Consider the following 12,651-nt stretch of genomic DNA (forward strand, 5'->3'; position numbering starts at 1 on the left):
GAGACAGGGAGAGAGAGAGAGAGAGACAGAGAGGGAGAGGGAGAGAGCGCGACAGAGACAGAGAGGGAGAGACAGAGAGGGAGAGGGAGAGACAGAGACAGAGAGAGAGACAGAGAGAGAGCAATCAGCCACCGAGAGCACAGCACACCACTGCATTCAGCATAAACAGCAATCAAATGCCAGACACAAATATTCAGGGATAGAAAGTTCCATTCGTCCTGCAGCCAGTCCTGGGTTCAGAACTCCCCTTGTTCAGGTGTATTACTGAAATCAACAGGAGCCAGGAGTTTGAACAGTCAGCCTCCCTGCTAAATGTGCTCTGAATGAACTGATCACCCTTGAATGAGCCTCACCTGTGAGTCTGCAGGTTGACTGTTAAGAGCTGTTCATGCAGCTGGAATGGAAGAGACAATATGTTTAACAGGGGCTGCTCAAACTCCTGGATACTGAATCATCTCAATGTTAATAATAATAGACTTCATTGAGGGGTAGTTCTGAAACCCAGTACTGGGTGCAGCAGAGCGACTGAGTTTCTAACCTTAAATATAACCTGTGTGAAACATGTTGTGTTTGTTCGTATAATATATATATTAAAGATAACATGCAAATGGAACTAATGCATACATGACATCTGGAATTGAACCCACATTCTAGCATACAGAAGAGAGTTTCTCTCCTTTGTTTAATAGGTCATTTAATGGGATAGCGGGTTTATTTATCTAAAAGATTTACGTAATGTCAGAAGAATCAACCAAGACCCATGGCATTCTAACACAGGAATGAGTCAAATTATTCTAACAGATTGTTCCATTTTTTCAAGCCCTCCAGGCAGGATAACATGAATCTTTACATTTAGAAAGCTGTGGTAAATAAATAAAAAGCATGTGTGTGTGTATGTTTGTGTGTATGTGTATATATAATGTGTGTTTGTTTGTGTGTGTGTGTACACTGCACTACAAGCTGGCTGGTTCAAGCACACTGTCTCAATACCAGCAAAAAGGAGAGTTAACATCTTCAAACATGGAGGGATTCCTTTGTGAACTTCAATTCACTGTGTGTGTGTGTGCGTGTGTATATATATATATATATATATATATATATATATATATATATATATATATATATATATATATATATATATATATATATATATATATAATTAAGTTTTAGCTCAAAGAGCCAACTTCCCAACGTTTCGGTATGTTTAACATGCCTTTGTCAAGTGATTATTTGTAATTTAAACTCAATAGCTCCAAGCAGAACATACGTGTACCAGTGTCCTTTCACAATAAGCAAATAAGTAAGTAAATAAATACATGTAAATGATGCAAACTTTCCGCTGCTCTTTGGGGATTGTGTCTGAAAGGGTTAATGACATCACTGCACTGGGTGTGTCCGTGCCCTGTTTAGTGACATCACTGCACTGGGTGTGTCCGTGCCCTGTTTAATGACATCACTGCACTGGGTCTTTCTGTGCCCTGTTTAATGACATCACTGCACTGGGTGCGTCCATGCCCTGTTTAGTGACATCACTGTATGTGTTTCTTTGCCTGTTTAGTGACATCACTGCGTGTGTGTTTCCTTGCCCGCCATGTTCTACCTTTTTAGTCGGTAATCGTCCTGTTAATGTCTGCAAGAAGCTTGCAGTCTCATTGTGCGTTGACATGCGATTGCAACTCCGATCCATGCCCTACGGAGTGGAGATGAATGAATGGTGAGAAAACAGCGCGTGAAACAAACAAGTACCAGAAGCATGTATGCAGAATTCTTTCTATTATACAGCAAACAAAAGAAATGGAAACTGTGACCTCGATACATCTCGTATTCCAAACACACAGTAAACCAATGGATCAAATGCATCAGTTCATTAGAGAAGGATGCAAGAGCACCACCTCAAATACTCAGATATGCCAACGTTACACAGATTGGACGAGATAGCTTGCTTCCCCTTGAATCAATCATTCAGACAAACGGCTGTCACTGGCATCAATCATTCATGAAGCCCCCCTCCTATCTACAGCATGCCGGTAGTGAGTGAAAAGGCAGAATTGGAATGGGAATAAAGCAGCTGCTAACTGGAAAAGACTTTGATTTGTTTTATGATCTAAATTATGTCTTATTCCATTACAATGTCTTGAAAAACAAAGTTCACAATACAATCACAACGCAGCACACGCGATCAAAAACTGAAAAGATATCTACCCAGTATCACATTCTGCACAAAGACAGGACACAAAAGAGACACACCGACATGCCACTTAAAAATAGTAATAATAATCATCATAATAATAATAATAATAATAATAATAATAATAATACGTAACCAAACCAGCTCATACGTGGGCAATTAAATGAGACAAAACCGATAAAGCACACTACAGTACGTCACCACACCTTAAAGACTGCTATTAAAAGAACGCAGGAGGAAAAAGGTATTCCGGTGTATTCATGCACGCTTAACGTGCAACTGCAATCCATTCTCCGTCATGCTTTGTGGACAAAAGATTCATGCAGATTGCTACATTACAAAAAAAAAAAAAAAGACAGTCAATGATGTTAGTAAGAACAGCATGCATGCATTTTACTGAATTAAAATAAAAAGATAGAAAGAATGGGAAAATGAGCAAGGCCTTGCTGGCAAGGAGTGGGGGTGGACATTTGCAAAGATCACCACCTGCATGGAATCAGGGCTGGAACTGGGGCTGGTTCCCCAGGGAACAGCCTTCGACGCGCCAGTGTTTACCCAGGAATTGGATCGGTCTAAACCCTGAGCAGGCAGGGAAGGCAGGCGGGAGAGGAGAGGAACGAGAGGAAGGTTAAAATCGAGAATCTTGCAGAAAAGATCAGTGTTTTAATTCAGGTTATCATGGCACTGATGGGATCTACCTTCAGGGATTAGAAAAACGTCCAGTACGACACTTAAAGTTGTTACTTGTTTTTATTTTGTTAAAACCATTACACAGATTTAAAAGAAACGGAAAATGAAAATAAAAGAACTAGTATTTAAAGAAAAAAAAAATCTAAAGTTCTGCAGTGCCTTTTCAGTATTCTTAAGATGTGTAAGTTTTGACCATTAAAGTATTGAGCCCAATTCGCACAGGACTGAAAATCACTACATAAACAGGTGCCCTCGGACCGGCAGTGTGAAACTGAGTCCTGTGCTAATCATGCTTTAAAAGTATTTTTTTGTTGAAGGCATCATTAGGTAACAGAGTTTAGGAAATCACGTGACAAACATGAGTGTCCCAGTTTTTACTGGTTCAGACCAAACCTTTTAAAATTGCACAGCAAAGATCAAACAGCGTGCCGTGCATGTGTTATCTCTTCACAGCACACACTGAAGCCCCTTCAAATCAAATCCAGCACCTGCCTTTCCAAAGGTTAAGAGAGTTCAACTGCATTGCACACGGGTCGTTCCGAGACAAACCCCAAACACAGCACCGGCTCCGATTTAAAAATGAAACAGTAGAAAAAAAATCCAAGACTATTTGTTAAAATAATAATAATAATAATAATAATAATACGAGGAGATGCCCCTGATTCAAAAGTCTACAATTGGCCAGCAAGGAGAATGAACTTACTTTGCTTCCGATGATGGCCCTTACTTCGTCGTCTGGCGATGTGGGGGTCCCCGAGATGTCTGGGTTGCTGTTACTGAGACTTCGAGAGCGGTTCAGGTTCAGGCTGGCAGGCCTTACTGCTGAGCGAGCCATGGTGGCATAATGAACCGAGCCTCCTAAAGCACCAGGGCCTATCAGACACACAATACACAACAGCATCATCACTAGGGTGCAAGGACACACTAACGTCACGCTCCCGCACGCCAGTCGCAGTAACACGTGCATCCCGATACACACGTGGTGGTCCTCATGTTAAGACTATTTGTAAACCCCGTCCTGTCTTCACTTCTAATCTCGCTGCGAGTGGAGGGCTCGCACTCAGAATGTCAATGACAAAGAATTCTCAATGTTAAAACAGACTCTACATAAACAGATGAAAACGTGTGAATATCAGCTTTTCATCTCTATTCTCCTGCAGTGTTTGTGTGAGACCCTGACACAACACAGTGCGTGAGAAACAAACTCAACTTTATTACACCCCTAATTATAACCAGTTAAGATTATTTATAAGTCGCGTTAATTGCAGGAGAGTCCCTCTATTATAAATTTCAATTTCTATAAAAAATGGTTTGAGTATAAAAAAAAAACTAACATTATTGTTACATTATCTAGCAAAATCAATAGGCTGCTCAAGGTGATGTATTTAGGGTTAAATGAAATCAGTTATAACATCTAGTTGCAGTCAGTTACAACGTGGTATAATGTGCCAGACCTTTATTTCTTTTTTATTAAAGTGAGCTTGGACATCCTGTATCTTCATTGACATGTTTTCCTGTTCCAAGTCAGGGGTAAATCTGCACTATTCCCACGAGTCTCTTCCCAGCAGCCTAGCTCAGGAGTGAAGAGCGGTCCTTGGAACTCTGCATGCTGCTTTTCATGACACCCTGCAGCCCAGCTGCACGGTACCCGCGCTCTCACGGTACCCGCGCTCTCACTTTACCAAGGGCACCTCCTGCTCCTAGCGTTGCAATAACTGATACCACTTCAATTGAGTTTACGATTATTGAACTGCATTTCAACACAACTGACTGAGGAATAGACACAACTAAAAATGAAACTGTGACGTACAGTGCAGTGCAGTGCAGTACAGTGGGTGTAAAATGCAAACTGATTTGTTAAGGCAGCAACAGTATATAAAGACTTGGGAAGAACTTTTTTTTTTTTTTAATAAAAAAAACGTACGGAATAGCCGAGCAGCTGAAGTAGTAGGGTATAAAACACCGGGAACAGAAAAAAAAAAAAAAGACAAAAAGAAAAAGACACGATTCTGTGCTTTTAAATAAGTTCCCACAGTAGGGGAGAATGGTGTGCTACCAAAGGGATGAGCCTTGATGAGCCGAATGGCCTTTTCTCGTTCCCAAACCTTTCTTATGTTCTAATAAGTAACATGAAATACCCCCCCCCCCCTTTGAAACCACACAGCCTCACTGCGTCCACAATCAGTGGGATTTGCCATTAACAGGACTGCATTTCGATAAATAAACTGGTGTTTAATGACTCCTGTACCATTTCAGGTCAATGACCAAACTGAGTGCGTGCGTTCAGAAAGTCCATGACCGTTACATGCTGGTGTCCAGTGAATCCCACAGCAGTATTCCTGGGTCACGTTCTCAATGTGGGGATCCTGTACTGCATCTACACTGCTGCTGTAGTTAACGAGCAAGTCAAAATAAATGAGAGAGTTCTATATTCCACCGGCTGAGATAACGGCAAGGATGTGAATGACACACAAAACGAAAAGTCCTTTTCTTTCACCCACTGCTGCTTCAGTTTGACGTTCATTTTGAAAGACAAACAGCAGCTAAAGCAAAAGCAGGTCCTACCTGGCGATGCAGAACTGGGGTCCGTGTTCGGCAGGCGAAAAACATAATAAATGTAGGAAGACAAGAGGCTGTTCCTCCCATGTTGATCCTGGCTGCTGTCCACATATTTATGCAGTCTGTTCACAACCGAAGCCATGACTTCAAAGGCAGCCTGACCCAGATTAACTGCAATTAAAGGAATATTTATTTTAAAAGTTGGGTTACACGGGGGGAATGTAGGCATTTAGGACCGACTGATAAAATGTGGCATTACGCTTTTCAAATATAATGCAGCACCAAGTGGAAGTATTTGGCTCTATTTTTTTTTCCGCAGCCCGCTGTTTATTTATGTATGTATTCATGCATTTATTAATCATTACTAGCCAATCTTGCTCTTCCTCTGTTGAGAGTCCTTCCTTACATATAAATCAACACAGATGGTTGTTCCATAACCAAACTGTGTTATAAAACCAAGCTATTACTGTACGCATTTAACTTCTTTTTGAACACCTGATGGCTGATAAGATCTGATGCAGTCACCAGGTCCACCAACACAGGGATGGAAACAAGACCCCGCACTGCATAGCAATTTGATCCATTCCTGGTTTTACTAAATCAGACACACCTGAGCTTGTCACCTATATACTGGGGCTGATCAAGCACGTATCTAAAACCTGGAATGGGTGAAACCGCTATGCAACAGGAGTCTTATTTCCATCCCTGAAATGTGTCGTGCCTCTCACTAGTTGTGTGTGTTTACCTATTTGCCCTGCAATCACAGGAGGTCTGACAACCAGCAGAATCAGCTTATCCAGCAGTGGGTGCAGGAATCGAACAACTGGCTCCAGCTGGGAAGAGCTCAACGCAGCAATGCTGGTCTTCAGTTCAGTTTCCAGGTTGTTCTCCATTATTCTGACGTCTCCTATTCGAACCGGGAACGAGTGTTCATCCAGGGCATGGACCAGAGCAAAGAACTTGTCCAGGTATTGATCCTAGCATGCAAGAAAGGGACAGGTTAGAGGAGGCTTTGGGCATGGGCGGGAGCAAATGTACCATACATCGGTCAGGACAGGGTGTCCAGTCAATCACAGTCCTGGGGCGCCACACAGCGCTCAGGGATTCGGTTAGGACAGGGTGTCCAGTCAATCACGGTCCTGGAGGGCCACAAAGCGCTCAGGGAATCGGTTAGGACAGGGTGTCCAGTCACGCTCCTGGAGCACCACACAGCGCTCAGGGAATCGGTTAGGACAGGGTGTCCAGTCACGGTCCTGGAGCACCAGACAGCGCTTAGGGAATCGGTTAGGACAGGGTGTCCAGTCAATCACGGTCCTGGAGCACCACACAGTGCTCAGGGAAATGGTTAGGACAGGGTGTCCAGTCAATCACGGTCCTGGAGGGCCACACAGCGATCAGGGAATCGGTTAGGACAGGGTGTCCAGTCAATCACGATCCAGAGGGCTGTTTCAATCCAGGTTTAACAGGTAAAATGAGACAATGAGCTGCTTCACGGTCTGGATGGAGGTTTAATTGGTTCAATTAAACAATTCAGAACAGGGTTGTAAAAAGGAGCAGGACTGGAAGGGCCAGTTTTGGCCACCCCTGGGTTGACTATGTGAATCTTCCACATTGCAGTATATGGGGCAGCAAACCAAAACGAACAATGCAAGCCCTCTCACTCATACTGTGGTACTTGCTGCTTGCCTGAAGCAGCAATAGAAGGGATTTCCCCAAAGGCCAGCATGTAGTATTTCAGAAGAAGTCAAGATGACACAATTGTGACCTTTTCTCACAACAAACAACAGCGGTATGAACTATGATTAACTCCAATAAGAAATTAGGTTTTTAAATAAACTCTTTTACATTCTGAGGGCAAGATGAGCTAACAGCTTTGTTGTTTTTGTTCTTCAAAGTGTGTTTTGCCAATTGCTGTACAAGATGTACCCACAGAGGGTCAATGTTTTATTTTTATTTTTTTAACAGCAAGGTTTCTATTAATGGTACATTACTCAAAGCAAATAGAATGTGAAGTAGGCTATAGTACATGCTGCTACAACAAAACAATCACAAACAGAAGAAGTCAGCTAGCTGGCTTATAGCTTTTTTTAAACCCTGTTTATTATTATTTTTTACAGAATATAGTAAAAGTAGAACACTACATGTGGTACCGTGTACACTTAACACACCCGCAGGTCCCCGAACGCACTCACATACACCCACACGCCCGCACGTCCCCGAACGCACTCACATACACCCACACGCCCGCAGGTCCCCGAACGCACTCACACACACCCACACACCAGCACGTCCCCGAACGCACTCACATACACCCACACGCCCGCACGTCCCCGAACGCACTCACACACACCCACACACCCGCAGGTCCCCGAACGCACTCACACACACCCACACACCAGCACGTCCCCGAACGCACTCGCACACACCCACACACCCACACACCCGCACGTCCCCGAACGCACTCACACACACCCACACACACCCACACACCCGCACGTCCCCGAACGCACTCACACACACCCACACACCCGCAGGTCCCCGAACGCACTCGCACACACCCACACACCCGCAGGTCCCCGAACGCACTCACACACACCCACAGGTCCCCGAACGCACTCGCACACACCCACACACCCGCACGTCCCCGAACGCACTCACACACACCCACACGTCCCCGAACGCACTCACACACACCCACACACCCGCATGTCCCCGAACGCACTCACACACACACACACACCCGCACGTCCCCGAACGCACTCACACACACACACACCCGCACGTCCCCGAACGCACTCACACACACCCACGCAAATCACACACCCGCACGCACTCACAAACACACACCAGCACGCACTCACAAACACACACCAGCACGCACTCACAAACACAGACCAGCACGCACTCACACACACCCGCAAGCACACACACGCACCCGCAAGCACACACACGCACCCGCACACACACACACACACACACACCCCCGCACGCACTCATGAATATTAGTTGTGCTGTCAGTACCTGGGTGTGAATACTTGAAACTGACACAACTTCCACATTAAAAACACCTTTGTGGTTATCGACCCATTTCATTCCAGGAAGCGGCACCTGTAAAAAAAAAAATAAACAAACAAACATATTTAACATTTCAAAAGGCATACACACACAGAAAAAAAAACTGCACAGATCCACGCAATTCATATATTTAAAAAACAAACAAACAATCAAACAAAAACAGAAACTTACATCTGGAGAGAGGACCGAGTAGGACTGTGGCGGCTTCTCCAACGACACTGGAAGACAGAACTGTCCTGTTCTTATGCGCCCGTTCTGAAGCATTGGTATCCACTGAAGAAAGAAAACAGACACACATATATATATATATATATATAAAGATGCATTTAGGAAAATACAAAGCAGAACAAGCTTTGCGCTTGGTGCAAGGCTCAGTCATGCTGCTCTGTGCTCTTTGTGTTAGATTGGGTCTCACTGTGTTTCCAGAGGAGTGCTGTTTCTGCTGCTCTGTGCTCTTTGTGTTAGATTGGGTCTCACGTGTTTCCAGAGGAGTGCTCTGTTTCTGCTGCTCTGTGTGTTAGATTGGGTCTCACCGTGTTTCCAGAGGAGTGCTCTGGTTCTGCTGCTCTGTGCTCTTTGTGTTAGATTGGTTCTCACCGTGTATCCCACTGCAGTCTCCAGAGGAGTGCTCTGTTTCTGCTGGCAGCTCACATGGTAGAAAGTGAAGAGCACGTGGTGATGGTCCGTCAAGGTGGTGGGGAGTTTGATCTTTATTTCATCGTAGAAATCCGGGGATCTAAAGAGTGAATAGAGACTTGCTCTTATTTTAAACATAGGCAAACAGCGGACCCACGCAGACAGGCCTTCTGCAATGAAGGCATTTCAACCAGTTTTAACACTTCTCACAAGCAGTGCGTGAAGGAGTCACTCATCCATCTTAAACCTTGGAGATTCATCCAGAGAATGTAGACACAAAATACTCATGACAAATATACAGTACAGGGGTTGGTCATTGCTGATGGCCCTACACACAACTGACAGGGCTATGGCAGGCGTTTATTCCAACCCTGTATGTCTTTCATGCAACTTGTCTAGAATGCGCCTTCTGCAAAAGCTGTTTAAATAACGGACGCCCTGTTACAGGGTGTGTCAATTTAAAAAGGGCAAACTTAGCTTTGTTTTAGTTCTCCTGGCCAGCGCAGACAATATTACAAATACCAAACGGACGGGCACCTGTTCAATTCCAGGTTGCACAAAACAGATGTTTAATTTGGCCGTCTAGACGTTTCAAGGACAGCAGCTCCCACAGCAGAGGAAATCCAGAGAAGCTGTGCTAGAAATACATTCAGGTAACCAGTAACCACATGCTGACACAATGATGAACTCCCATTGCAGTGTTAATCCCTTCAGGAGTTTTACTATTGAACAAGTTTAAAGAATAGACATTTTACAACATCTATTGTACCAGTCTTTGAAGATTTGAAGATGTTTTTAGATCCGGGTACAGTAAATTCATGAGCTTTGCATACTTACAGACAAATAAATATTTGTAAATTTTAAATTAAAACATTCAAACCAGAATGTCAAAGCCGTCATCAATTGCTGTGCTTCCTTAATAATCGAACTGTGACCCCTGAAATGGGAAGCGCTTCAGGGCAGAAACATTAGCATTACCTGTTGTGATACACCACTGCAGTATAGGCCTCTCTGCAAAACTCAGTACAGCTGGATTTGCCAAATATTACCTGGGAGAAAAGAAAGCCAGACATTTTATACACGACACTCATTTTTACAGTATGATCACTGTCTTGGCTTGCATGCTTTCCTGTAGACCCTTGATAAAGAGCTCACAGTATTAGCAATGCTGCATGCAGGCAAGTCCGGTTTAAGTTTGTTCAGTTTCTTTGCTGTCAGCAGGCATGCTGTCTTCCACACTGGTCTCATATCAAGACATTTCCAGTGAACTTTGCTTCAGCTTTCTATGTGCAACGCTTCCAGAAACTGCACTTTGCAGGTTGAGCCGTTATTACTTTCACAAGGTTTCAGGACAGCCAACCTTATTGTGACACTTGACATGGACTCCCTCGTTATAATGCAATCACTGGTTATGGACTACATCATCACTGCCAGCTCATTAGTCTGTTAATCACTGCACTGCCTATATTAAATATATTCTGCTTACCGGCATGGCATTGCTAGGATCTTCACCACACATAAACTGCACTTTTACTGTGATGTTTCTTGCAGAACCTTGGCGATTTGCAAAATTAAGACTTTGGGGATACACAAATAGCAGGTTCCTGAAAGAAAAAAAAAAATGCACAAACATTTGAAATATTTCCCTTTACCTAAGCGATGATGTAATTGCATTATACCTCTTCTAAATAATCGGACATTATTTCCTGTTATACCTCTTCTAAACAATCTTACCACCATGTTCACATTGTTGCTTGTCGTGTAAAGTTATCACTTTGCTTTGGGGTCGAGCTGATCCCCATCTGGATTTTATTAGAGTCTTTTACAGTACTGGGGAATCCACCTTCCAGTAGACTGCATCAATCTCAGGATTATGCTGTAAAATGCTCCATCCAGCTGCAGCTTACCCTGTGTGGAATAGGTGGATCAAACAGACCCACTAACCAGCTATGAGAGCTGTGATAGGTGGAAGCAGGTGGCTGTAGCTGGGGTCTGGCGAGGAGGTGTAAATCACTGTCCTCCCACTGGACCGAGACAGGACACTGACCTACATTGTAACAGGTCTACAGAATGCAGAGGTGTGTAGATACATTCACAGGCCAGGGAACCCCCCAAAAACCTGCTCATTCATGTTTCGAGCAGAACGAACCCCACCGCATCAATAACTTGGGGAAGTAAACTAAGAAAAGCAAGGTTAAAAAGCTTGTCCAGCACCGTTTCATTCAATATACCCCTTTAGTTCAAATCGTGCATATTTCTGTCAACATACTTCTTTGCCCAACTACTCAAAAAACCCCACAAGCATGGTCAAAGCAACAGGGAATGTAAAGGGTTTCCAAAGTTGAGTGCACTGTAACACACTGATAACGATGCAACGCTGGCGTCATAGCAACCGTTAACCTTCAGCGAACGGTACACTCTGAAATATTAAAAAAAAATGCAACCCTAGCACTTTAATCTGTGTGGGGTTTACAAAGGAGGAACAAATGGTTACTACAATTTACTTGGAGAGCTGGAGGGAAGCATTCAGATGTGGTCACTGTGACTGTGTTTCTGAAACATCTCACGGTCATTCCTGCCAGTTTTACAGCCTTGCCTAGTGCTAAAGGGGTCGGTTGAAACCAGCCTGTGTCGATGTTTGAAGTTACAGATGAGGGTGCTGTTACAGACGCACAAGGAAAATAGCTCATGAACTCAAAAAGTATACATTGCGTCAGAGAGACTGGCAACTGATGAGATAATGAAATACACATAAAATCCAAATTGTGAAACTGGTATAAAGTTAAACATGAAAACTGGCTGAGCTGATTACTGTGCTAAAGGGACAAGCCTCCTGATGTTAGGGGATTCAAACTTCAACCAAAATTCAACCTCGGCATACAAATTAGCCTAGAGCTGCAGGGTCTTCTGGTTTCCATTTCAACCAAGCTCTCAGTTACTTAATTGAACCAATTACTGTCTTAATTAATCAAGATTAACATGTTCCAGATCTTTAGCCACTGATGATGTGAAGACACCTAGAAAGCCTGCAGGACTGGGGCTCTCCAGGACCAGGGTTAGAGATCCCTGCACTAGAGTGTGTTTTCCAGTCCAAGCCTGGCAAGGAACAGGACGTTCTCCTTACTACTGAGAAGGTGAGGGTTTGTCAGTCACTGGTGAAGGTACAGGAGACATGCAGCTGGCTGGTTTCTTCCAGATCTGTTCTAAGTCTATACAGCCCAGGCTCAGAGCAGGAATCACTGAACCTCTATATAAATTACAATACAAATCACAAATTCAACGGCAACTGTTTACACTAGAAGTCTTTTTCCATGTCTTCAATAAAAATGGTATAGTTTTGCATGATGTAAGAACACCAAAAACAATATAAATGTTTTTGATACAGTTCCCCCTTTAAAAAGGTGCCCTACATTCCATTTATCTTAAATGGTATTACAAAAAGACTATGTATACTTAACAAAAAAAAAAAAAAATGACTGTAAGTAAACGACGAGCTAGTCATT

At 43.5% G+C, this 12,651-nt stretch overlaps 1 protein-coding gene across 7 annotated transcripts in view; it reads right to left on the reverse strand.

Annotated features, from left to right (window-relative positions):
• LOC117416890 (dedicator of cytokinesis protein 7) overlaps positions 1-12,651 on the reverse strand; it is a 47,080-nt gene that overhangs the window by 19,456 nt on the left and 14,973 nt on the right. For 4 of the 7 annotated variants that reach the window (XM_059035208.1, XM_059035205.1, XM_059035204.1 and 1 more), the window contains exons 15-24: positions 10,635-10,752; positions 10,127-10,197; positions 9,110-9,248; positions 8,684-8,785; positions 8,459-8,545; positions 6,183-6,414; positions 5,444-5,608; positions 3,582-3,751; positions 2,675-2,767; positions 1,601-1,690 (exon numbers count right to left, since the gene is read on the reverse strand). In XM_059035208.1, coding sequence (XP_058891191.1) covers positions 1,601-1,690; positions 2,675-2,767; positions 3,582-3,751; positions 5,444-5,608; positions 6,183-6,414; positions 8,459-8,545; positions 8,684-8,785; positions 9,110-9,248; positions 10,127-10,197; positions 10,635-10,752 — 1,267 coding nt within the window. The remainder of the gene's footprint in view (positions 1-1,600; positions 1,691-2,674; positions 2,768-3,581; positions 3,752-5,443; positions 5,609-6,182; positions 6,415-8,458; positions 8,546-8,683; positions 8,786-9,109; positions 9,249-10,126; positions 10,198-10,634; positions 10,753-12,651) is intronic. The other 3 variants (XM_059035207.1, XM_059035206.1, XM_059035202.1) reach the window with 1 other exon arrangement.

Source organism: Acipenser ruthenus, chromosome 12, assembly GCF_902713425.1.
Source record: "Acipenser ruthenus chromosome 12, fAciRut3.2 maternal haplotype, whole genome shotgun sequence".
NCBI lineage: Eukaryota > Metazoa > Chordata > Actinopteri > Acipenseriformes > Acipenseridae > Acipenser > Acipenser ruthenus.